Source organism: Arachis duranensis, chromosome 10 (assembly GCF_000817695.3).
Source record: "Arachis duranensis cultivar V14167 chromosome 10, aradu.V14167.gnm2.J7QH, whole genome shotgun sequence".
NCBI lineage: Eukaryota > Viridiplantae > Streptophyta > Magnoliopsida > Fabales > Fabaceae > Arachis > Arachis duranensis.
The window spans coordinates 105,237,560-105,264,746 of NC_029781.3; the positions used below are offsets into that span (position 1 = coordinate 105,237,560).

The 27,187-nt window shown below is 31.2% G+C and overlaps 2 protein-coding genes, 1 non-coding gene and 1 pseudogene across 6 annotated transcripts; 2 read left to right on the forward strand and 2 right to left on the reverse strand.

The window, feature by feature from the left end:
* Nucleotides 1–4,301: 4,301 nt before the first annotated feature.
* LOC110276527 (uncharacterized) lies at nt 4,302–7,238 on the reverse strand. Of its 2 annotated transcripts, XM_021133434.2 has the most exons (6): nt 7,098–7,238; nt 6,029–6,674; nt 5,792–5,919; nt 5,359–5,635; nt 4,843–4,997; nt 4,302–4,686 (listed from the first exon to the last, which is right to left on the reverse strand). In XM_021133434.2, the coding sequence occupies exons 1-5, from the start codon at nt 7,173–7,175 to the stop codon at nt 4,882–4,884; spliced, it is 1,245 nt and encodes a 414-aa protein (XP_020989093.1). In that variant the 5' UTR covers nt 7,176–7,238; the 3' UTR covers nt 4,302–4,686; nt 4,843–4,881. The 2 variants fall into 2 exon arrangements, with proteins under 2 accessions (XP_020989093.1, XP_020989096.1); XM_021133437.2 differs by lacking the exon at nt 4,843–4,997.
* A 2,687-nt stretch (nt 7,239–9,925) lies between these two features.
* Nucleotides 9,926–16,436, forward strand: LOC107471688 (origin of replication complex subunit 3-like; annotated as a pseudogene).
* Nucleotides 16,437–18,024: 1,588 nt separating this feature from the next.
* TRNAV-AAC (transfer RNA valine (anticodon AAC)) lies at nt 18,025–18,098 on the forward strand. Its single transcript has one exon. It is a non-coding gene; the product is annotated as a tRNA-Val (tRNA).
* Nucleotides 18,099–19,121: 1,023 nt separating this feature from the next.
* LOC110276424 (protein PARTING DANCERS-like) lies at nt 19,122–21,737 on the reverse strand. 3 transcript variants are annotated; one of them, XR_008004645.1, is made up of 4 exons: nt 21,384–21,737; nt 20,258–20,382; nt 20,079–20,178; nt 19,122–19,988 (listed from the first exon to the last, which is right to left on the reverse strand). XR_008004645.1 is itself a non-coding variant. In XM_052255930.1 (3 exons), exons 1-3 carry the CDS (start codon nt 21,439–21,441, stop codon nt 20,086–20,088), a joined length of 276 nt encoding a protein of 91 aa, XP_052111890.1. In that variant the 5' UTR covers nt 21,442–21,737; the 3' UTR covers nt 19,122–20,085. The 3 variants fall into 3 exon arrangements, 1 of the variants encoding a protein (XP_052111890.1); XR_008004644.1 differs by having other exon boundaries at nt 19,122–19,752; nt 19,893–20,178; XM_052255930.1 differs by having other exon boundaries at nt 19,122–20,178.
* Between the last annotated feature and the right edge of the window lie 5,450 nt (nt 21,738–27,187).

Genomic DNA, 27,187 nt, shown 5'->3' on the forward strand with positions numbered 1-27,187 from the left:
ACTAATAAAATATTCAGTGGCTTCTATGCTATGTTACACCAATTGAAAATATAACAATATCAATTAAAAAATTGAAACTACTACAAATTGAAAATATAATTCACAAAAAATATAACAAAAAAAACATATTTTACTAATAGGAAATAGAGTCTAAAAAATATAAAATCAAGTTAATTATGACTTTTTATTTCTTTTTAATTACCAGCAGATTAGCATTGCCATGAACATATGAAGGTTTCAGAACAAGAAAAAAAGAAGGATTTTTCAGCTTTGTAGATAAGGCTTCAGCCATTTCTATTTTCTCCCTAACATTATTGAGCATGCTTTTTCTAATTCCTGAAAAAAAATGATAAAATAAAAGTTATTGAGGTAGAGAAATCTAATATTAATATGGTAAATAAATAAAAAAAAAACTTTTGATAGATATTCATTAAAAGGCACATTATTTTTTTTAGTCAAGCCTAATGCTTTGTCTTTTGAATTTTTTCAACTTGGTTTCAAATATGAGCTGATGAATAACAAAATAAAAAAAATAAAAATAGTTGAAGTTATTAGGTTTTGATTACCTGCTTTGTTGGTTCTCTTTCTCTTTGGTTCCTTTTGAATATCATCAACAACAATATAATCATGATTAGTTTCATGAACTCCACAATCTGAATGGTAGTTTATTTGTGAAGCACTCTTATCATATACTTTGAGCTCAAAACATGATGATGTTTCTTTGTATTCAAATGTTAACAAAAATTCATATTCCAAGTGACACAACTTTACAACTTTTTCCCAGTTATTTTCCAACCAAACTTCATCATTTTTCCTTTGACTCCAATATACTTCTTGTTCTCTGTTATTTGGTAGCTTTAGTATTATAGGATTTGATATCCTTTCCCAATATTTTCTCACAAAACTCTTGGGAATCATCTGAAAAAAAAAAATATAGAGAATATATAATTGAGTTAATTGATATATGAGATGCTATAACTATTGCTGAATTTTTAAAAAAAAATTGTGCATACATTATGTTATAAGTATGATGCAAAAAGAGAAAAAAAAAATACTTACCAATTCTTTTTTAAACGTGTTGTGTATAAGTATCTTAAAGAAACCTGTTGATGAATGCAGAGACATTGTTTTTTAGAACTTAGATTTGAAATATATTATAGTATTGTGAAAATTATTCAACACTCTCCCTAAGTGTTAATAAGTATATTAAATTACCACATAAACAACGCGCTCCCAACTTGTTGACTCCCTGTCTATAAAATTCATTCATTTGTAATTATACTAAATAATTTCATTTTCAACAAAAACACCAATATTTTTTTCATATAAAAAAATTAGCCCAATAACATTGGCACTTGTTATAAAATTTTTTCTGATTTAATTTATTCATGTGTATTTCTCTCTTTTTTTATTATAATAGACTTTTTTATTTTTAATATTTTCAATACATTAAAAATGTAAAAGGTATTAGAAATGTAAAAATTATTATTTTTTCAATAAGTTTTTGTAAAATATTTTTTATAGTATTTTTGACATATGTCTTTATTATTGAATTATTAATTATAAAAAAAATTGTTTTAATGAAACTTTATTTAGTGTGATATGTAGTTTATGTATCTGTATGTTTTAGCAGAAAATTATAAAAATATGATTATCTTGATTATTAGAATGTTAAAACAGACATGAAGATTTTTTTTTAATTATTTATTCCTTAATTATGTTAAATAAATCTAATTTATTACAAAAACTTATATTAAAAAAATCAATTATTTCAAACAAAATATAAAAACTCAAACGAACTTTTAAATTACAGTAAATATTATACAACACCTAAGTTTTATTTTAGTTAGGAAAAATATGAAAGAATATTTTAGAAAATAATAAATTATTAGATACATATTTAGTAACAAAGTTTTATAAAGGATTAACGGTCACTCTGTTATATATAATGAATATACTTAATAATATATTATTATATTAATAAAAAATATCAGAGAAAACAAAACATTAACTTTATGGTGTTTAAAGTTTTTTTTTTTCATTAGAAAATTAAATAAAAATTTCGCACATTTTATATTGATTCATCTGCTATCACCCACTAGGCCACTACCCTTATCAGTTTTTTGTTTCCAATTTTACATGTTATGTAACCACTCACTGCTGAGACGACTGGATGTGACTGAAAGTTTGGAAATTGAAACACAAATCTATTGACGACGGTGATGATGTAAGACTCATCATGAGTATATAAATAAATAATTTGCAGAATATATATAATATATATTTTAAAAAAAGAAAGACTCATCATGAGTATCCAAATAAATGGCTTAAACTTGTTGGGTTAGTTTGTTGATCTATTTAAATAGATTAAATTTTTTTTTAATAATAAATCAGATACATATTTAGTTACTAATTTTTACAGATCTGTAATATATAATAAATATATTTAATAACATACTATTATTAAAAATATTATGTAGCCATTGACAACAAACGCGATTATTTCATTTTTCTTTGTTTCCAAGAACATATTAAACAATCATGTCATATTTGTACATAAAAAAATAGAGCGAATATCCCATCCTTCCCTGACAATTATCTCGAAAGAACAATGAGGCCCCAAAGAAAAAAAAACACTCAATTCGGCCCCTGATAATTTTTTTGGGACTGATTAGCCCCTGTACCAAAAAAAATAACATTAATTTTTTTTGGCACAGGAGCTTCGTTGTCCTTTTGAGGTAATTGTCAGGGGCCGGATTGAATTTTTTTTGTCAGGGGCCGAGTTGAAATTTTTTTTTGTCAGAAACCTCGTTGTCTTTCGAAATAATTGTCAGGAACTGATTTGAGTTTTTCTCTAAAAAATATCTTTTAAAACAAATTTAAATAATTTACTTGTCTGTGATCCGATCTATTCTTTTATATAAAAAAAATTACGTTGCTTAAACTAGTCGTTCTTTTATATTTGTCTCACCCATATTTTGTTTTTTTCTTTTAGAAAAATAGAAATCTTTATATTGATTAATATATTACATATTCCTATAGTAATAATAATAAATAAATAAATAATTGGATTAACTTGGAGTTCCAATAAAAACACTGAGCACATTAGAGTGATTGATGAGGCGGCTGACGGTACAACCTCCTACCGCCACCGCCACCCCACCCTATGATAATGATACGATGTTTACTTGCTAAGCAAGCTAACTAGCTATACTCAATTATAATTTCAGGCTTTTTTTTTTTTCCAACCATATCATTTATTCACACTTTAATTTTAATATTGGACAAACAAAGACGTTTTTCAGTGTTATTAAAATTTGGTGTGTTTCACCGTAGCATAAAACGGATAAAAATTTTTGTTATGGAAGATAGAGGTGTGCAATCCAAATCTGTTGGGGGTGCATGTGATTTTATTTTAATATGGGATTAAATAATTGCAGAGTCCGATTACTTTGTAAATTAAATTTTAAAAATTTTTTAATATCAAATCGGAGGGTCGGATTTATTTGTTGTGATTTAAAAAAGAATTCATAAATAAGAGGATCCGATTTGTTTGTTGTGATTTTTCTAAAAAAAAATTTTATAAATCAGAGGGTCCGATTTATGTTACTAATAAATCGCATTGTCCGATTTTTATTCCCAAAATAATCCGAGGGTTCGATTTCCATATTTTAAATAAAAAAATTCCACATTTGAGAATAACACCTTTAACATCCATACTTCTAAAAAATACCATTTCTATCCCAATATCAAAAATAATTTGCGGCATAAAAGTGGATGTTAATAAATCGGATACTCACGTTTTTTAGTGTTATTAAAATAAAACTGGATGTTAATAAATCGGATACTCACGTTTTTTAGTGTTATTAAAATTTAGTGTGTTAGTTTCACTGTAACATAAAATTAGATGTTAATAAATTGGATGTTTTGATTTTGAAGTACACAAATTCAACCCTTAAATTTATATTTTATCAAATTTTAAAATTTCAGTCTTTCATAAAATTTGAAGGTCAGATTTTTCTAATAATTTTATTACTTTTTAAATTTAACCCTCAAATTTGTTAGCATCTATATTAAAAAAACACACCAAATTATCATTCCAACCATTATATAATACAGGTACATGATTTAGGAATAGTCATTGTTATGTATTTTTTATTTTAAGGATAATAACGCTTAAAACAAAAAAAGAAAAATATATGTTTACAAATTGCAATGTAATCAACTCTTGGATGCATGTGTTTGGTGTAGCTCTCACTTCACAAAATTATTTTATACTATACCAAATATACCCCTTTCGTTTAGCAACTAAAAATTCATTTACAATGAACAGAAAAAACTTCATATCATCAATACATCATGGAAAATGAAATTATCTATTAAACTATATTTTTTTATCTTCTGAGTGTTACGTACATATAATATAAACCAACTCTAGTGTCCTTTTCTAATTGAAACTTGGAACTTAAGATTCTCCAAATCAATAAGCTCAAAGTGACAATAATCACCATACTCCAATTTACACTCCTTAGTAAATTTGGACCAACCTTGAGAAAATCTTATATACCCATTATTTGGATAATAAAGTAATTTCACCTTCCATTCTCTCTTCTCATGAACTTGCAAGGTTGCAAAATTGTTCCACTGCTTACACTGTAATTCTTTTATGTATTCAGTTGGTATCACCTACACCAAACAAAACATAATAATAAAACTTTATTAGTTCAAGAATAATGGTTAATAAATGTTATTAACAATATATACAAGACATATAGAATATAGTTGTTGCATTTAATCATTTATACACATGATGATTATTCTAATAAAATTATGTTTTCATACCGCATAATGACTTGTTCATGCTTGATGTGTATGGTGAAGTCATTCATTCTTGGGCATGAATCCGAAATTAGCTTTAGAAGTTTTATGCTTTTTAAGGAATGGTGAAGAAGAAGAAGAAGGAGGCCTATAAGAAGGGCCTTCTTGCTCTGAATATTCTAAAGTGAACAAAAAAAAAAAGAAAAGTAAAAAAAATATCCTAGAATATTGTACATTCTTCACAAATTAGCAAAAATAAAAACAAAGATTGGAGTTACATGTGTTATAAAAATAATTAATTTTTAATTTTACTAAAAAATAAGTATAAAAAACACACGAAGTGTATCAAAATTAAAATCTAATAATTGATAATTATTTTGAGAAAAAATATATAAAAATTTAATAAATAATAATGAGAATATAAAACCATGCAATATTTGAATTCATTCCATTTTTACCCATCTCTTTCTAAGATGACATATAAAAAAAAAGGAACAAGGAATTAAATTAATTATTGATAAGGGGATATATGTAAATTACCAGAAGAGCTAGGAGTCAAAGGGTCTTCTCCATAACTACGAATATGAACTTTGAATAAAATATCGATTGGATCGACCAACTCAAAGACACAAGCGTCACCAAGTTTCAAACTATAGAATGTTGAGAATTTCTTCCAACCATTTGTAATTATAAATTGCCTGCAAGCAGAAATTCTCATCTGCACATCCCAACATTTCTTCGGATCATCAACAAGAAAGAGCTTTGCATTTCCTTCTCTTTTCCCAAGAATTGGTTTAGCAAAATAGCTTGGTATAACCTGTTTTCATCATTAATTATTAGTTATTAGTAATGGCAAAAAAAAATTGGATGAATTTCAAGTGTTAAAAAAATACTACTATATAAGATTAAAAAAAATCTATAAAATTAAGGTTTAAAAAATAATGAAATTGATGAAATATGAAATAATAGTTACCAAGAGGTCTCTGTCAGAATAGGTTTTCCCAAGTGCACATACAAAAAAGGGATTCCCAGTTTGGAACCTACTCTTCACTTTCTCTTGAAACTTCTTCATGGTTTTATTGTCCAACACTTCTGAGTTATCTATAAGAGCCAAGTAAACAAAACTTCAATAAAATTACTTTAAATTTGCATATAACAATTAACATTATTATAACATCCTTTTTAAAAGAAAAAGAAAAAGAGAAATTACCATAATCTTTTTCCTTGGCAATATAATCAAAACTCCTAGAAGCTCTCCTTTTTCTTTTAGTGTTACTGATTTCACCATCAATAGAGTAATCTTCAGGCTCTTCTTTTATAATTTTCTTCCTTTTGAAACTACTAGTTTCATCATCGGAAATTACCAGTGGTGGTGGTGGAGGTGGTGATTGTAGCGGTGACAAGAGAGATTTTCGTCTTTTTCCATTAACAAACTCAAAAGAACAAGCATCACTCTTTTTTTCACCCTTTTGCCCTTTTTCAACAACATTAACATTAACATTATCATTTTTTTTCTTTGACACAGAATTAGAACAAGGGTACTTAATTTCTAAACCACTTGAACCCAAAACTATAACATAAAACTTATTATTATTATTATTATTATTATTATTATTATTATTATTATTATTATTATTATTATTAGTTTTTTTCACTTCGTAACGGAACAAGAGAAACTGTGTCGCTTGGAGAGACACGTATTGTGCAAATTCTTTCCAACCGTGGCCAAACAAAACGTCACCGTTTTCATCCCTTGACCAATGAACTTCCAATTCAGCTCCGTTTGGAAGACTTAGAAAAACAGAACGTGACGTAATTTCTTTCCAGTATTTATGCACAAAACTCTTTGGCAATCTCTGTAAACAAAAATTAAAATAAACTTCTTAATTAGCTTCAAGAACGAACAAGAAATTCAATTAGGGTTAGTGCATGAAAATTAATCCCAATTCAAAACCCCTACGTAATCTTTACTAAGACTATTGATACCTATCACTCTCTATGTTAAAGCTACATACTTTGTATTTAACTACTACTAATTAGTACAATTTGTTGGGTTTAAGTATTACCCTAAGACAAAAGATTAGGGTTTAGCATAAAAATTAATCCTAATTCAAAACCCTACTATTGGGAATTGAACTGCACATGATTCATTCTCCTATGTTGTTTTGGTGAACCCTTATTAACGTGACCAAAATTAGAGAATTGCATGGAGAATTGAAGAGATAAGAAAGAAAAAAGAAAAAGAACGGGAAAAAAAATTGATGTATAATTATTATTACCAGAAATCCATCACCAAGAAGGTTCTTTTCAAGAATAACCTTGAAGAAGTGAACGACATCACGTTCTTGAGAAGACATAGTTGACCACTGAAATTGATCGAAGCTCAGGAATTTGGAGTTAGAGAGATGCAAAACTGAATTGAAAATGTGTGAAAATTAGTTGCTAAATTGATGGATTAATGAATTGTTATATTTATATGGGAAGTGATTAATTGTGTAATTGAGTAGGTCCCACTTCTAAAACATTTAGGAAATAGAAATTGATTGATATTGATACTGAAGAGTTTGTTTCAATTTCTAATTCGAATCTTTGAGTTATTTTCCGTGGGAAATAGACAAATAGGAGATATTTAAGATTTAGAAAAATCAAAGAAGATAATGCGTTTTATCTCCTTTTAACTACTTACCCTTTTTTTTATTTTTTATTTTCTATTTTCGGTGTCTTCCTAATAATTAATAAACCATATACTAGCCAATATCTAATCTAATCAAATGAATTTCCTTTAAAAATATTTCTTCTTTTTAGTAATTCTTTTACAAAAAATCTCATATTATTGGAAAAAATAAAAAATAATTCCTATACGATCTTCTTTTAGTCTTAACTATATATTTTTATTTATTATTTTCATGTTATATGTATAAAGTGTAAACAATGTGTCTTATTATTTTAGATTTATGGTGTGGATGATATAATTTTGATAATAATTTACTTAATTAAATTAATTGAAAATCTATATTACGAGATTATTCTAAATTTAAATGTAATAAAATTTTATTCTTTATTTTTTTGTATAAATCGTGGCACTCCTGGCCTCTAATTAAAAAAATATATAAAAAAATTTAGCATAAGAATACGATTTATGCTTTAAATTTGGATGCATGAATTGTTGTACTACTACATATTTTAAAATGTCAGAAATATGATCTTTTTTTACATAAGGATACTAAAGATTTATGTGAAAATCAAAATTATAGACAAGTGAGACAAAACCATGGGCGCACAAAGCATAAGTCGTCGGTTTAGGATGTGGTTTTAAACGAAATAAATGAAATCCACAAAGAATTCACAATTTTTGAGAAATGATGTGTAAAACATGTAAAGAACCAATGATTTATACATAACTTTTGTCCTTGCATGTCATTCTGGTTTGATTTACCCGTGACCATGATAAATTAATTACTCTCCAGATATTTGGCTAAACCTAATTGTTGGTTCCTTATGTTTTACGCATCCTTTTTTATAAATTGTGGGTTCTCTATGGTTTCATTCATTTTATTTAAAATCATTACTACATTCACAACTTATGCTTTGTGTGCCCATGATTTTATCTCACTTATCTATAGTTTTGATTTCGACGTAAATCGTGGTATCCTGAAAAAGGGGTCACATTTCTAATACTTTTAAAATATGTACTAGTACAACTAACTATTCATACATGCAGATTTAAAGCATGAATCGTAGTCATATGCTAGATTTTACATGTTTTTTTCTTAAAATTAGTAGGAGTGCCATGATTTATATAAAAATTTGAAGGACAGGTTTACAAAACCCTAAACTCTTAATTTTTTTTTGGGATATTGACGGATCCAATTACGGTTGTATCCTTCATTTCTTAAGGCCCAAAATATCTAAGCTTCAAAGCCCGAAAGTTCCAAAATCCATTTTGGGCTTAGGCTGGATAACGATCCCGAAATAATACACACCCAAAAAGAGTTCAGACCTAACAAAAAAACATGGAATGGGCCCATGTTGTTATGGGCCGAATGTGAATGAGATCTTGAATTTGTATTTCCTGCATATACTTCTCTGATTTTCCCGCCATAACAGCGCGGTGAGGTTACTCACTTCATCAGTTCACCTCCTTTTGTTGGCTTGGCACAGTACCTCTCTTTCTCTCTCTCTCTCCAGCATATTTCACAGCTTAATCGAATAACTCATTCTTCTTCTCCGATTGTTACTGATTCACTGGATCCATCCACTCCTCCCGAAACTCTTGAGAACGATCTTCAGGTTCTCTCCAATTTTCCACTTCTCTCTCTCTCTCTCTCTCTCTCTCTCTCTCTCTCTCTCTCTCTATTATACTAGTTTTGAATGTAGCCTTGTGGTAAATACTAAATAGCTTGTGATACTCCTTAGTTCTTTCATAAATTCTTCGCTAGTTTCCAGCTCTCATCGATGCTTAATATAATCACGCACCGATCTTGATGCTTGTGATAGGTCTTTCTTAACTTCGTTTATTTCCAGCTCTGAATGATGCTTAGTATAGCTTACTCACCGATCTTCCACATGAATAACGCGTGCTTTTATTTTATTTTATTTTTAAAATCTTATTGATCTTCATTCTAATTGCTTTGAATAGTTATAGGCGACTGATTATAACATATATTGTGGAAATAACATCGTTAATTTTGCAGTTTAAACTAAATTTTTTGTTTCAATTTGGAGCGTCTGTTAATGATTTGACTAATTTCAAACACACGACAAATGACGATATAAGTGATATTGCAGTAATTGCTTGATAATTTATTGGTGCTTCATAACGAGTGAGTAATATGTAGTTTGGCCTTCAAAAGGATATTTCCGACATTGCTGTGTTCTATCAACTGCAGATGAGCAATTTCCCGTGCTTTATTTGTAATTTCCGTAAAGGCTATAGATTAATTTTCATCACAATATGCGGAGAAGATAGAAAAGAACAAGTGTCATATGTAGTATTTGATTTTTGTCTTAGTTTGATTTTTGTTATACCTCCAAGCTACTACTAAAGGAATACTGATTTTTAATTCTATTCAGTGTTCCTTTTTGATAGCCATTCTTTGTTCTTTACAAACCTTCATCCCGAAGAAAAGATATCTCATCAACAGGACAAGGTAAACTGCGAAAAAGAAATGAGCTGTTTCCACCGCAGAACACAAAGAAACAGGAAGGAAGTGTGAATGAAGAATGTGACCACCATTTGTTTAAGCCGCTACAAATTGAATCGTTTAACCCTGGTCAAGAATTGAGTCCACCATTCAGGTTCTTATTTATCTTTTTCCATTTTCCTTGAATCTTGTGGCTTGGTTTTCTCTATGCTCGAGTAGGGAGATTTAGGAGGTATTTTTAACTTCTAATTCTTTTTCCTTGAATGATCTAATATGAAAATATTGATTCCATTTAGGATGTTTTAAGAGATCTCAATTCTAGTGTATTTAAAGATATACAACGATGGATTTTGGAGTGCTTCGATGCTGCTAGATTGATGGAGAACCTAGTATCACAAAAGCGACTTGATCCTTTCCTATTCTGAGTAATGCTACTCCTGGTCAACTGTCCACTGCATTGGTTATTACCGGTAAGCTTAGGCATTATCCTTTTTGGTGAATCCTGTGAATGCTATGATTCTTGGTAACTCTGTCTAACTAGACAGATGTTCATCAAATCTATGATTGACAGGAAATATAGAATTTGTCGATGATATATTGACCTTTGAAGAGCTCGGCCATTTCTTGAAATCCCATGGATGCCATGTAGCCAAGCTTTCTTCGGTGGATTTTTCAATGAAAAACGGAATTGCTGGTTGCCTAAAAGCTTTATTGCGTGAGTTTCCACTGGATGAAATTGATGTATGTTTTTACGTATACGTACTAGTGCATTATTGAATTAATTCTATCTACTCGTACCTTCAATTTTGCTATTTCCTTAATATTGATGTTGAGCAGTCAGCTGATATCAATCTTAGCATCATGGTATAGAGAACAAGACAACAACAATAAACCACTAGTGCTTATCATTAGTGATTCGAAAAGGTGTTGCGGATCTGTCTTAACGGAATTTGTCCTGATGTTGAGTTATCAGCATCTTCTAAAAGTATATTTCCATGTAAATTGATAATGTGATTTATGTTTGTACATCTGCTTAGATTAACTAAGCCGGGGTTTCACTTTGCATGTGTCTATTGTTGATAAACATGGGATAGATACTTTGTAAAATCTTATTTATTTATTTATTTATTTGTATAAGGAGGAGCATTCACATTTATAATATGATATTGGCTTCTGTCTGCTTTCTCTTTTTCCACTAGCGAATGGGTTGTCAAGTTACCATTCTATGGAGCACCGCAGTTCTGATTTTGATAATCCATTCTTATGATCAAATTCCCTTCCTTTCGAAACTTATGACTTCCCTTTTCATTGTGGAAATTCCATTTCACTTTCTATATAAGTAGGTCGATTGCATTACTTGCTAAATGTGTCTGCCGATAATAAATTAGAAATATTAAGCATTCATTTTAACATGCTATGGTAAGATTTGCCTACGCTACATAATAGTTAATGTGGTAAAGTTGGAGTTCATGATACTAAATTTTCTTTGTGCTCAGTGCCTATGTGAAGCTGGTAAATATAGCAAAGTTCGACTGCTGGATTTGTTTTGCGAAGTGCTCAATCCAGATTTGTACCCACATAGAGATTCTGTTTGTCACATCAGGAATGAAAAAGATCAAGGGTTGTCTTCAACAAATGGCCACAGTCAATAATACTCTTCCTTAAAGCGGTGGTTTGATTCGTCAAATAGTTCGCAAAGTGAGGTACATTGAAATATGATGTTTATTTTCTTTCAAGTACCGAGAAAGTTTCTTGATGCAATACTATTTTCCATTAAGATAATGTATTTTAGCAGTAAAGCAAGGTGGGATATATAGAGAAGCCATGAAATCTGTTTTGTTCTGAAGTCAAAGATGATATCTAAAGCATATAGCTGCCTCCTTATATTGTTAAACTTTACCTTGATACTAGAGGTTTAATCGAATCCTGGAATCTAGTATGAAATAAAATCGAAAACCATGCCATTGTAAATTTGTAATATGAGAATGGGATACCAAATAGTAGCTCTAGCAAAACACAATTTGATCACTGAAATTGAGTTGTAATTTTCCTTATTTATTTTCTATTTGAAACTATTTAAGTGGAACTTTCCATTATCCTGTTAACCAAAGCATATCCGTTGATTCAGCCATTTCAATTTTCAAAGAGAATAATTTTTGTTTATTTCAAATATCTGTAGACTTCTGACCGAACATTATGCACGGATCTCCCTACAGGAGCGCTTAGTCGACTGATAAAGAGTTGGGAAAAAATTACCGCAGATATTTCCGAGGTATGCTCAACTAGTCTTTACTGTGTACAACTTCCTTCTGTTTCATTTATTCTACCTATTCCTTATTGTGGTCATACTAAAAATTGATTCCTTGTGAAAGCTCGTAATCGTTAAATAATGATATGATTTCTTACAGATTCATGATAAATTGAAAACGTTTCAATCTTCAGTAAGATGTGAAGATAGGAGGAGTCCACGCAAGAGTTCCAAGGACATATCCAAGTAATATTCTAATTCTAATAAGCGAAGTTGCGATTTCTTGGCAAAGGAGGTTGATTCTTCATTGATTCTACTGATCTGTTTGATTGAGAACTGAGAGAAATCTATTGCTCAAATTGAATGCCAGCTGTTTCCTTGACAGACCAATTGTCTGGGTCCTTTTGGTTGGGGTCCCAAAAAGCCTGGATGCCTCACGCACAAGCTTGCTCTGTGGCAGGTCTAAGTGAGATGCTGAGGTTAAGCAAGGAAGGAGAGGGGTCCAGATAGGTTGTGTGATAGAGGTTGAACTAATGTTGGACTCAACCTAAACAAGGGAAAGCAGGCCTAGTTATAGAATTGTGAACAAATGAATATCAAATTAAAGATTCTACAAACATTTAAGTTTAAAAAATGATTAACTAACGGATATGATTGTGATGTACTTCATTCTTTGAGGGTAAAACTCACCTTCATGGAATATAGGAAAGCTTTTAGCTTGTTTCTGGTTGGGTTTTGTGAGCTTGCCTTTCTAGGAGATATTTATGTTAATTATGGAAGGACTGGAAAATTTTTGTGGGCTGTTGTATACTCTCTTTTTGTTGTGGTTGTCAAATCAAGACTCCTTGTCTGATGCCTATAACAATTCCTTATAATGATGTATGCTGGTTTCTTTGCTTGTTTTCTTAATTGAGGCTAACTATTTTTATTCAGGAGATATGGATCGAAGGTTTCATTAGATGCTGAGAATGAGTCGACAATGTTAAACTTGCGAGCTGTTGCATTTATAGATTGCTTAGTTAGGTAAGGTTTTGTATTCTGTTTCATTTCATGTGTAGATAGATTGATTGTGGAAAGCATGATGCCAGTGTTTTATAGTGAATTTGGGCTTGTTTGGAAAGATTATTTTTCAGTGATGTCTTTTTTTCATTAAAAGTACTTTTATTCTATCAGTTATATTTGGATACAATATAAAAATACTGTTTTATAAATTGTTGGCTCAATAAATGGGTTTGCATGCGTTGTCTGTGTCCCTATCTATTTCTCCTAAGCAAATAAAACTGAAACAGGACAATAGATTGGTCAGTTTTTTTCATTATGGTCAGGGGACTATAGGTGTGAGCTCAGCTTTTCTATGATTGAAATTCAAATTTCATCGTCTTAATATTTAAGATAAACTTTAAGGTTAATATGTATAACTCAAGTTGGTGAACTAAATAAGCACCAATACTGTTGAGATGTTGCACTATAAGCACCAGAAGTGCTGATCTCTCTCACCCTCTCATTTTCAGAAAACATTATTAGGTTAATAGGTTTATTATCTAGTGTGTCCTCTTTTCTATTCTTTTTTTACACACAACAGTGCCAAGTAACGTTGATAAAACTCGATCTATTCCCCCTTCAATTGATATGAATTTTGATGATATGATTTTATATGGCAACAAATGCTGATTCAGTTGTACAGGTTATGAATGCATCTCTCAAGTCATGTATTGTGCTGTGTGTGATAATTGAGATCCCTGTGGTTTTGTTTCATCCTAGTGTTATACACAATAATGGACTATGTCGCAGGTCCTAATTGATGTTTATTTTTGGTGAAAACGAATAGCACTCTTTTATTGATGGTTAAGTCTTGTCACTGATTGACCTTTTCGTGGAACAGAAATTGCATGAGGCCCATCGAATGCATGCCTTTTCATGAAATTTCCTGCTTCAAGAATGTTGAGAAGCTTCAAGTGGTAAGAGATTAGGGTTTTCCTCCTTGCCCCTTGCCCCAAATTCAAAAAAAAAAAATATCAGTATATGGGCCTTTCATATAGAGAGGATGCAGTCGCAACTTATTGTGCTGTCTAACGTTAATTTTAGACACTGCCAGGTCAAAAGCATACTAAATCTTCGGACAATGTGTACTTGAGAAACATTTTATTTATCTTCCAAAGAGTTGATTACCAAAGCTTGACTCTGTCCATGCTCGTGACTTGAGCTACCATTGGTTTATATTCCGGTGTTCAAGTCCACGACTAAATTTCATTTTCGTTGAGGATTTTTTTATGATGAGTCATGGACAGATTTCTGTTGTAACTCTTCGGAAATGGACTTTTTGGTGCATATTTTTTTTTTCATATAAGTTATGAATCACTATAATAAGATTTCATTCCCCTATACATTATATTACTCATGGAGTTACTATAATTCAACCGCATCAACGCATCGCATAAAGTTAATACACCTACCGAAGTCATGTATGATTAAGTTTGTTCCTCTACACTTCTAATTTACTTTTTGCATATCGTAGGTTTCGATTGGAGATCCAAGAAGTCAAGCTGATTTGTTGGCTTCACATAAGATTTTTTTAAGGTGCAGTTGCTGTAACAAAACTGGCAATGCCCTATTGCCATCAAGACAGGATTCCTCAATTCTGTAAGTGTATCTAGTAACTTATCAATTTAGTATAGCATGCCCTAGCTTGAAAATGAGGTAATCTCCCCTGATTCTAAATATTCATATGCCCCAACCGAAAAAGTGAATCTTTGTTTTATATTTGACCAACCCTATTCATTATTTTATTCATATACCATGATCAGTACTTGAGGGTTGACATTTATTAACGTGTTTCACCTTACATATGATTAATCTTGGCTGTGAACAGTAGTATGCCACAACCACAGTGGAGTTTCTAAACTGAAATTTAAAAAATTGTACAGGTATTCCCTGTCTCGAGCACGGAGATCTTATCAATCTTTACGATTGGTTCCAGTCTTTTAGAACAATTCTTCACCAAAGAAATAAACGGAAACCGAAGTCAAAGCAGTCACCACAGCCAAAGAAGAGAAAAGATACAGCTGGATCTGGAGACCAAAATGAAGCACCAATCCAGTATCCTTTATGTTCCCCATTTTTTACATTGTTTCTTTCACATAGCGAGATATGATGCTGAGAATGCATTGGTAGGTTATCCAAAGCATCAGTTGTGAAGTCATTATCTCTCTAATCTTGTGGTGCCATTTATTATTTGCATACACACGCATGCATTTTAACATTTCAAGAATAAAGAAACATCTCCAAAACTCAACTATGATATCTTCATATTTTTTTATTCGTTTTTCAGTTTTCTCCCAATTTTTCATTAGTGGCCGAGGAACAATGTTATTTGCAAAATGAATATGCTAGCTTTCTACAAGCTATTTCTTGGATAACATCCCCGAGTTCTTCCAACATTACTTTCTTCCAAATAGAAAATTTTAGTTAGATTTGATTATCATAGTCAACCCTGATAACTAAAGCGGTAGAACTAGTGTGTTATGAGTATCTTTTTTAACCATGCCTTAAGTTAGCCTTGATTGCCGCCTGTTTATTTTGCTAGTTAATGTGCTATCATATCAATATTTCTCTAGAATTATGGGATGCATGGCTCATGCGTTTCAGAATATTGCAGTCCCGATGTCTTTTTCTCAATCAGGTCCGAAAATATTACTCACACTGCAGAACCATATATTTAGTTGCAGCAGATTTCTCTCATGAAAATGCTCAAGAGACAAATCTTAGGCTGAAAACAACCTGCTGTAACGAGTTGCTCGTCTTTAAATGCATCTAAATTGAAGTTCAACTCTGGTATTTGATATTCGTATTGTATTTTGTATAGGCATATTTGTTATTCCATCATTATTGCTGTAATTGCGAAGCATTTTGTTGATGTCAATCCTCAACCTTGTGTTGCCACTTGCCAGAGCACGCTTTTGCAGAGAAGTTACAGAAATGCAGATCACCGGGCTGCTTAGAATGCCAAGCAAGAGGCGCCCAGATTTTGTACAAAGAGTAGCATTTGGACTTCGAAGGACGTTTGATGCCCTTTGTCATTTCCTAATTCTCTTATTCCAGTGTAATTATAATTTTATTTTCTTAAATTATTTACTTCCTCATACTCCGGTCAGCACTTCGATTAATTGATGCATCTCATCCAACACAGGATTTTGAAGGTAAGGCCAAAAGGAATAACTGTGTTTTATAGGGCCTAGTAGAGTAATATATCTTATAAAGTAGTATGAATTTGAATTTAACTAATTCAAAAATTACATTTTATCAGTAATCTTTTTATGGTTTTATTTTTTAATCTTACTAATAAGTGTCTTAATTATATGTAAATTATTTAAGTTTATAAGAATTAAATATATTGAAAAAATTGAAAGTTTGAAACTCTTACTTTTATCTTCTAAATTAATACTTTTTAATTAATATTTTATTTCTAAGTATAAATATATTACTTCATGGTAGAAGTAGCATTGATATTATTTGTGCATGTTTCATTTTGAGATTATGCAGAAGTCTATTATATATATCTCTATTTAAATAAGTTGGAATAATCCTTCTCAATATGAGAATGTACGGTAAAACGAATGAATTGTTTAGAATCCTTTTAAGAGTTTTTTTAAGTTTAATTACCCTAAATGGCAGGAAATTGTCAACATTATAGTGAACAAGTCGTACTTCTATTTATCGACAACATCTTTATATTCGTTAATATTTAGGGTTCTTTTAGGCGAAATTAAAAAAAAAATTAATGTTTGAATATTTATGTAAAATATTTTTTATTCATTAATTATTGTTAGATATATAGTCACCAAAATTATTGTTAGATATATTAATATAAAAATATTTATTGATTTATTTATTAAGTTAAATACTTTTTAAGTAAAAAAAATATTTTTAAAAGTATAAATTGTAGTTTCTAAATATTTTTCTTAGTATTTTTATTTTTATTATTAAAATTTATCAAATATACTAAAATGACCAACATTTTAAATTGGTCCTTAAAAAATTTAGTTAAATAATTTGATTCTTAATAAATTTTAATCACCAAAACAATCTTTAACCTTTTATTTTAGGGAGCCATTCATATAAAGATGTCTAAAACGTCTTTTTTAAAATATGTTTTTTAATAATTAAAATTTAACATATATAATGATTAAATTATGTTATTTTTGTTAAAATTAGGCTAGAGATTTAACTGAAAAAATAGTGAATCAAATCTTGAACTAGTTTAAATTAATATTTTTTTTTATAAAAAATGACTACAATACCCTTGTTATAGAGAATGATTAAAATACTCCTATTTTATATATATATATATTAAAAATTCTAAATCCTAATCTTACGATAGAAAAATAAAGAACTAAAAATTAAGATTCTCAAAATTAATATATATAATAGAAGTATTTTAATCATTTTTTATAATAGAGTGTTGTAATCATTTTCTATAAAAAATAATATTAATTTAAACCAGTTCAAGATTTAATTCACCCTTTTTCAGTCAAATTAATTTGTTTAGCCTAATTTTGACAAAAATAATACGATTTAATCGATTATATGTGTTAAATTTTAATAATCAAAAAACATCTTTATAAAAAGACGTTTTCAGCGTCTTTATTTAAGTGGCTCCCTTTATTTTATTAGACAAATTTTGATAAAAAAAATATACAAATTATTCTTTGTTAGTATTAATAAAAGATAGTCTCTCAAATTTTAAAATTTTTTTCTAATATGGCTTTATAAAGATGAATGGTATGATATATGGACTAATTTGCTTAACAAATGTCTGGTGTCGTGGTGTAGTTGGTTATCACGTCAGTCTAACACACTGAAGGTCTCCGGTTCAAGTCCGGGCGACGCCAACAAAGTCTTTTTAGACACCAAAAAAAATTTAAAAAATTTTCTCTAACAAAAAATAAAAGTTTAAATAATGATTTGATGAGTAAAATTTGTTTATAACTAAAATAAACAATGTTAGAGATTGATTTAAAAAGAAAATATCTTTTATTGAAAAATTTTTTAATAACAATTTAATGAATTTTTTTGAGTGAATTTATACTAAAAATATTTTTATAAGTTATTTTTTTAATAAAATAAAAGTAATTTTTTACTTTTTAAACGTTTTTATTTTTACTACTAAAATTTATCAAGTACATTAAGGAAAAAAAATATTTTTTAACAAGTTAATGGCATTGGAACAAGTTCAATAACAATAAAAAAAAAAATTTAACTTAATAATACCTAAACAAACTCTTAATAATCTTTTGACAAAATCTCCAAAAGTGCATTAATCATTGCCTATATAATATACTACTTCCATAATTTTATGATTTTTATTGTATATTTTGTTACTTGAATTATTTTAGTATTACAAAGAAATGTAAATTGAAATAATATAATTTATATATATACACAACGAATTTGCATGTGTCAATTAGGAAATCTCATTTAAGAGGATTAAACTCTCAAATATAATTTAGTATTGTTAAAATAAAAATGTGCTGATCCTTCCTTCCCTTGAGAGAAACATGCATTCAATCACCCAAATAATGGCACTCAAGTTTGATTGAAAAACATTTTGAAAGGAATTATATTCAGTTACTCAACTTAGTCTTTAGGGAAGTAGCTAGATAAATAATAATAATAATAATAATAATAATAATAATAATAATAATAATAATAATAATATTATTATTATTATTATTATTATTATTATTATTATTATTATTATTATTATTATTTATCTAGCTACTTCCCTAAAGACTAAGTTGAGTAACTGAATATAATTCCTTTCAAAATGTTTTTCAATCAAACTTGAGTGCCATTATTTGGACATTATTATTTATTGTTGTTGCGGGAGAAAACAAAAGATCCCGACCTGCCGGATTCCATTGTTTTTGCGCCATCAGGTGATCTTGGGAGAAGAGTAAAGCTTGGGGTCCCTCAGAAACCTTGAAATCATCTCTGCCTTCTCAGCAGAAACGTCTGTGTTCTCCAGAATTTGGTCTTTTGATGCCTTGGCAATTGCTTGGACAGAACCAATAGCTTGACTAAGCTGAATTGAGCGACCAGAATGACAAAATAACTCAAGCTATGCCTATATGCATATGCTTATCATGGTTTCATTTCACATTTAAGTCAAATATTAGGCGATATAGCTATTGTTAGAGAAAGATACTCCAGAGTTTAAACATCTATATAATCAAGAATCCTGAGCTTTAACACTGTTAGGTTTAGGCATGAAAAATCACAAAAACCAAAATGAGAAGTTGCTTCATAATAAAATGATTTACCCCATTCACGTCGTGATTGTCAATGCCTGGAAGCGAAGTAACCACTTTACGGTAAAAGTTCATTCCTTGCACCGATTGCTTCTTCTTTATAACCGTAATAAAAGTTCATGCATTCAATATTTAAGTTTAATTCTTTAAGTAGTCCTGGCAACTAATTATTGTATGCACTTCGCACAACTGACCTCAGCTTTCAGTTTCTCTCCAATTTTCTGCTGCTTGTATACTGTAATTATTTTTAATATAAGAAATGTCAATTGGAACAGCACATCAAAGTTGGTACTAAGTTTCAGTTTTTACCTCCTGATGAATTGTACATAGCAAATGATCAATCAGAACAAAATAAAAGCAACGTATTTAACTCACTTCAAGTATGACTGAATAAATGAATCGATTTGCTGTTTAGCTGGGAGTGTGATGATAACATAAAAACGTGCAAATTGTGCTCTCAATTTCTGAACTCTGCATGAGAAGAATTGAATCTAACATAAGACTCGAAAATCTCTTTATGAAATAGATAACAAAGTCCCAACTAAAGACTTGAAAACCAACAGCTCAGTTATCTGCTGAAGATCAGAGACACGTTGTTGCAATCCCAGTTAGTCACAAAAACAAATGCTACAGACAAACCCCCACAATTGAAAATGAAGTCCTGCAAATAAGCTTCTCAAAATTAGTGGAGAGTCAGTATTTGAAATAAACATTAAAAGAACACAGAATCTGTAAATTACTGGAGCAATAGGGACAAAATTAAGGCGAAAAGAATTTGCAGAGAGGAAAGTGGAGATGAAGTTGATAACAGATGGATGTTGTTCCCCTTTCAATACATTTCTCATCAAACAGACTCCCCCTGTGCCTGTAGTAATACATAATGGCAGACTCATTATATAGTGTCGGATGCAATTTTCTGTGATTAAACATTTAAGCACGAAAAATAAACATAAAAACAAACATGAGATGCTATAATTGCCTGTATCGAACTGTAATTACTCAATATAGGGTTAAGACAGTGCATACGTAAGAAGCTAAACCAAATAGATAATGATCGGAATTCAGAAGCATTATAATATAGTTTTAATGTACGGTTGCAGGTTAACAAGCAGCTCTACCAGTACATAAGCATTCTCTTGAAAACGCCATTACCGGTACCTAAAATATTCTCATATGCCATAAATCAATCCATGCTATAGCTAGATTTGTTGCACCATAGTCCATAATTAATTTATGATAATTACGAATTGTTAGTTTTGTACAAGCTACTTAGGCAGTTATAAGGGAAGTTAAACTTGTCAGTCTCTTATTCCCTGTGATTCTGTGAATACAAACCAGTCTGATTATTCGATGAATTGTAGTGAATCAAAACCACTTCAAAAATTGTTTATCGTATTCGAAGTGTGAAAACAGATCGATGAATAAAAGCAATAGATCTCTAAAACACGAAATTCATTTTGATTTTGAAATTTTCTTCTGCCGATACACATGAAGTTGTTCCTACACCGAAATCAGATCAAATCGAAAGAAGAGAAAGAGAATCGCATGAACCTACTCTTCTCATTTCATCTTGTTATTAGTAAATCAAAGCCTCATTACTACTAATTTTACTACTGTATCAGCTAGCATTAGATCGGTTCCATATCCTCGATGTAATAGGATTCGTAATGCTAACAAACGGAATCCAAGCAAAACAAAACACGATTAGTTTTCTCTCGGATCAAACAATCGCTAAGGAAAACCAAAAACTAAGAATATTCAAAAAGAAAAAAGAACTAAATCGATAAGCAGAGCATTCGTATCTGGAAACGAAATTGTGACGGTTACAGTGTTTTTCAGGTGATTAAGAAAACAAAAGATCGGTACCGGATAACGTGGCATGCGATGGAGCTGAAGTAGTTGAATCACTGAGGTGCATATCCATGAGAACTGAGAACTAAGCATCAGAGAAAGAAGAAGCGATTTGTTAGATGGATCTCGAACTCGAAGCTCGTTCTCTTTCGGTATTGCAGAGCACGAAGAAGGGAAATTAGAAGATGGAACGTGATTCCCGTCTCAGGTACACAAAAATAAGTGTTTCCCGCCACCGTTTTGAACCAAATTAATGAATTTATACTTCCCCAGACTTTTTCAAAATATAAAGATTTTTTCTACTGAATAGTTTCTTTAGTCGGTCTTATCAGAACCAGAATGGACCGGTCATTTTGACCGAAAAATAAAAAACCGGTGGTCTAATTTATCTCAACTTTATCCTACTAACTTGTACGGTATATATGCATATATTATATACCTATATAAAAATATGTTTTCAATGGATGTTAAATTAAAGCTTTTTTACTAAATACAGAAAAATTTTTAATCATTTAAAAAAATTATTAATTAATAATTTAATATTTTTTTAACATAAAAATCAGTTTTATTTTAAATTATTATCAAATTATATAATAATGTTGCCTCTTTTTAATAATTCGTGGATAAGATCAGATACCCACAGATTAAAAAATATATAAAATTAGGGTTGAGATATTTATTATATTTTCAACCCTCAACTGCCCATTACCACCCCTACTTCAAGGTACCACGTGTTTGGCGTGCTATAAAATACAAAAATTAAGAAAGTCATGGTTCAAATTTCAAACACATAATCTCCAATGTGCAACATTTCTTTCATGCCACCAAGTTAAATTGACCGAAAATTGGAGAATTTAATAGTTTGACCAAATCAGTTTGAATTATAGATGTTCATAGGTCGAGTGAATTCTGGTTTGATGTGATCTAAATTCGATCCGAAATATATACCGAAATTATTTGTTAGACCTGAATTTGGTCATAGACCCAATGAAATCTACACACTTTTGGGTTACGATTATATCAAATAAAAACCGTGTAAATATCGAGCCGTTAACATTATCTTCTTATAAACTAGTATGTGAAAATATCTAAATTTCTAAAACTCCAACTATTATTCGACATGGTAAAAATATAACAAGAACTAATTCTTCTCTAAAATTAAAGCATAACTACAATCAATACTAATATTGTTTAATAACATCAAATATTTAAATCAATACAAATAACACAATATTATGCATTAGTCTAGTTAGTCTTATGTATTTCAAACATAAAACATTAACTTATAGTCTTATAATAACTAATAAAATAATATATTAAGATTTACAATACTTAAATTCTACATAAGAATAGCCATCATCCATCACTAATAACACAAAATATTAATTGTGTGTGATGATCGGACCACCAAGCCGAGTTCGGATGACTCGAACTATGATCCGGACCCGATCCAAAATAAAGACTGAGTCTATTTTTTAGACCTTTATTCGACTTTAGTTACACCAAATTAGTCTCTAAAATGTTTGAAGTCTGACACTGGATCAGACCATACACACCTCTAATTTGAATGTTAGATCGAATTAGTCTTAGAACCGGTTAACAACAGTTAAACTCGCTAAAAAATCAAGCGGTTCACAACGGAGTTCGTAGGTCTACCATACTTTGAATCATGCGGGTCCAGCTATGCACCAGGCGCTCCAGGTGTCCTGCATGTCCATGTGGTCTAACATGCTAGAAAATACAAAAGTTGAGAAAGTTATAGTTCGAACTTCGAATACATGACCTCTAATTTGCGATTTTTCATGCCACCAAGTTGAATCCACAGAAAAATTAGAAAATCAATGATTTGATCAGTTCGATCTAAAATTTTAAATATTAAACTGAATTAATTTTTAAATTGGTTAACAATGATCAATCCATTAAAAATCAATCAAATTACAGCAGAACTCACAAGTCTATTAATACAAAAATTGAAAAAGTCATGATTCAAAATTTCTAATTTGCAACATTCCTTCCGTTTCATCAAGCTGAATTGATCTTTTTTAATATATGTGTCAATCAACATACATATAATAGTAAACATTCTACTGGATAGTTTTATATTAGTCTAATCTAATTTAATTTTAGTTTTGGTCTTTTGGATGGAGTTCACCAATTGCATTTCAAGCATTTTTCTTTTCCCTTTTTTTTAATTTTTTTATTTATATTTTTTTGTATTATTTCACCAATAACAGACTGTTAGCAGTTAGCACTAGTGCCAACTGAATTGACCATGTCCTTTTGCGTTGGCTTCCCAAACCAATATCTGTCCTCTCCATTTTGAATTGGCGTTTGAGGATATCATACAATGCTAAAAAATAAAATAAATTAAATGAATGAAGCGTCCAAAATTCCATTTTATTTTTCCAAATTTGTTAGTTGAAAGTTGATACACAAATGTGCACATGAAGGCCACTCATGATGAAACTCAAAAACTCACAATTGAAAGAAAATTGGAAGAAAGCATTTTTAAAGGGTATTTGTTATGGGATCTAAAAATTTGGTGTATAATATTAAAAAAAATTAAATAGTTAATATTTAATTTAAAATTATAAAAAATAATAAATTTAAAATATTTAAAATTTAATATAAAAAGTAAATTTGTAACAAATTTGACACTTCTCTTAAGCAAAATCCAAAATTCCAAATGTCATCGTTGACCAATCTTATATTTAATAGCGTGGCCAGCCATGCTAACTTGCCAAATTTGTTGCTTCCTTTATAAATTTCCTCCCATGGCATTGTTGCCTTTTGTCGTAAGGAGTAAGGACAATTTGCAATATTTATAACGCTTCAAATTAAGAAAATAGAGTTTAAATAAAATCCATATTTTTGTATAGTTTGGCACTAATTATTAGAACGAAAAAAGAAATTGAAAAACAACACAAAGTTAGCTCAAAGTAGCCTATTGTTCATACCCTGGCCCAATATAAAGGCCCAGGTCCAACTAAAAGGCCTAATCTAAAGGATTAGAGCCTAGCTAAGTACCGGCCTTCACATAAGAAGTCGGTATCAATCACGACTTGGTCAGAAGAGGTCGGATGCGAGATTAGCTGGCAGATAAACACTCATTCAAATGAGTAACCGCCCCTAAAATCTCTCTAACCGTCTCATAAAGCCATATCTTAACCTCCCCAAGATAATAGGGACGGTTACCACCCTAAAGATATGGCACTACACCAACGGTGGTTATTGGCTCGCCTCCATAAATACCCTGACACCCCTTCAGGTATCTCTAAGCCCAATACTCTCTAGACCTGCTTATACCCTTGCTAACTTAGGCATCGGAGTATCTTTGCAGGTACCACCCCCCATTCACACGCGAGCACAAGTCGGACGGAGCCTCCCGAGCTGCGTACCTACCCGGAGTTCTCATCCATCGCACACTTGGGCCGCCAAACGCCATCCTTTGCACTAATCTCCGGTTACCTACCGTAACAATTGGGTTTGCTCTAATTAAAATTTTCTCTAAGAATCAACTCGAGAAATAAACAAACGAGCAAATAAAGCATGACCGAAAACAAAAAACAAACAAATAAAGATAACCTCATATAGTTTCATATTTAGGCTTTAAAATGTCATCAAACGCACTTTGATCCTGCCAGCTAGTTCTTTTTCGAAGATTACTTTCATAGTATTGATTTTGAGGTACTAACTAACTTGGTACTATCTGAAATGAACATGTTGAAAGGCTAATATTTGATGCAATCGTGTGTGTCACAAAACACTTGCATTAGAACTCATGTTAAGTTTGCATAAAGTCACAAGTTGAAAAGTTGTTTTCCACAGTGATTGCTCGACTTTGTGGTGTTTGAAATTTAAGGGGGAGAAAATGAAGTTTAGATGGTGAATTGGTGATCGAGTTTTGGAGCACGTAACCTAGTCATGTGTCTGCTGTTTTTCATTGTTTTTCAAGAACCAAAATTGCTTGCAGCGTTTACTCTGCCAGATATTTGCAATTATGTCACTGAGTGCTAAAAAAAGAATAATTTTGTTTCATTACAATTTTGTAGCTGAACTTGAATTTAATTAACTCAATTTAACTATTATGCTTTTGTATTTTTTTACTTATGTTCTATTTAACTGTGATGCTTTTGATTCTCTTTTGCTGATATCCTACGATCAAACTTCAAGCTGTTTTGGATTAGAATTGAAGTTCTCTAATTTGTATAAAGCATGTCTGCAGCATTCAATTTATTTGATATTACCTTTCATTAAAATTAAATGATGATATAGAATTTCACTTACAATGACAATGTATATTTCTTCTTCAAGTCGAGGGCTTGTCAAGAGTATGCTGCGGAAAAATCCAAAGCTTAGGCAAGCGTATGTTTACTTGTTTGACGTCTTAACTGTTACTTTTCATCTTTTAAACTATGTATTAACTGGTGAAAAGTTGAAAATCAAAATCTACCCTTGCTGTTTGAAACTTTGAATTTGCTACTAGTTCATTGATAGGTTCAATTTATTTCCTCTCTTTTGCTGAACAGATCTGCTACATATACTATCATCTACTCCGAGGCATCCAAACCTCATTGAGCACACCAGTGAGAAAGCCAAGGAAGCTAAAGATATACAAGTGAGAAAGCTAGTGGATACAAAGAATCTATCAGGTCGGGGATGAGACACCCGACCTCCCTACTATATCATTCACAAAAGAGGATGGGCAAGGGATAATCCCCGGGCATGATGATCCCGTGGTGATAACTATAATCCTAGCCAACGCCCATCTCCACAGAACCCTAGTAGACCAAGGAAGTTCGGCGGACATCCTTTTCAAGCCCGCCTTCGACAAACTAGGGTTAGATGCAAAAGAGTTGAGAGCCTACCCTGACACCCTATATGGGTTAGGGGATACGCCAATAAAACCACTGGGATTTTTACCCCTTCACACCACTTTTGGAAAAAGGGAGAAATCAAGGACTCTGAGCATAGACTTTATAGTCATCGACGAAGGGTCAGCCTACAATGCCTTAATCGACAGGACTACCCTTAATCGCCTCGGAGCAGTGGTATCCACTCCCCACCTTTGCATGAAATTCCCGACTCCAGGAGGAATAGCAACGGTAAGGGGAGACCAAAAATTGGCAAGGAAGTGCTACAACGAAAGCCTAAATCTGAGAGGAAAGGGCAAAGAAGTCCACACCATAGAACTAGGCGGCGCAAGAACCAGAGAAGAGCTACGACCCCAGCCGGGAGGAAAAACCGAGGAGATACAAGTCGGAGAGGAGGAAGGAAAAAACACTCACATAGGAGCCAACCTAGGGGAAACCCTGAAACAAAGGTTGGGTGAACTCCTAAGAGATAATTCCGACCTCTTCGCCTGGAAGGCTTCCGACATGCCCGGAATTGATCCCGAGCTCACGTCTCACAGGCTCTCGGTTTACCCAGGATCCCGACCTGTACAGCAAAGAAGACGCAAGCTCGGCCCAGAAAGGGCCTCCATAGTAGAAGAGCAAGTACAGGCGCTCCTAGAAGCCGGCTTTATCAGAGAGGTCAAATACCCAACATGGCTAGCCAATGTAGTGCTAGTCAAAAAACAAAATGGTAAATGGAGAATGTGCGTCGACTATACCGACTTGAATAAGGCATGTCCTAAGGACCCTTATCCCCTACCGAGTATTGATACCCTGGTAGACTCCAGCTCGGGGTACCAATACTTATCATTCATGGATGCCTACTCGGGATACAATCAAATCCCGATGCATGAACCCGACCAGGAAAAAACATCGTTCATCACACCAAAAGCCAATTACTGCTACGTGGTCATGCCATTCGGA

Bases quoted from the DNA above. Each gene is read 5' to 3' on its own strand.
- LOC110276527 (XM_021133434.2), bottom strand. From the start codon at position 7,175: ATGTCTTCTCAAGAACGTGATGTCGTTCACTTCTTCAAGGTTATTCTT. The intron at 5,636-5,791 runs GTAACTATTATT...TGATGAAAACAG, and splicing joins ATTCTGACAGAGACCTCTTG to GTTATACCAAGCTATTTTGC. The intron at 4,998-5,358 runs GTAATTTACATA...TGTTCACTTTAG, and splicing joins TTTGACTCCTAGCTCTTCTG to AATATTCAGAGCAAGAAGGC.
- LOC110276424 (XM_052255930.1), bottom strand. From the start codon at position 21,441: ATGGATATGCACCTCAGTGATTCAACTACTTCAGCTCCATCGCATGCC. The intron at 20,383-21,383 runs GTACCGATCTTT...GTATTACTACAG, and splicing joins ATCGCATGCCACGTTATCCG to GCACAGGGGGAGTCTGTTTG. The intron at 20,179-20,257 runs GTAATTTACAGA...GCTTATTTGCAG, and splicing joins ATTTTGTCCCTATTGCTCCA to GACTTCATTTTCAATTGTGG.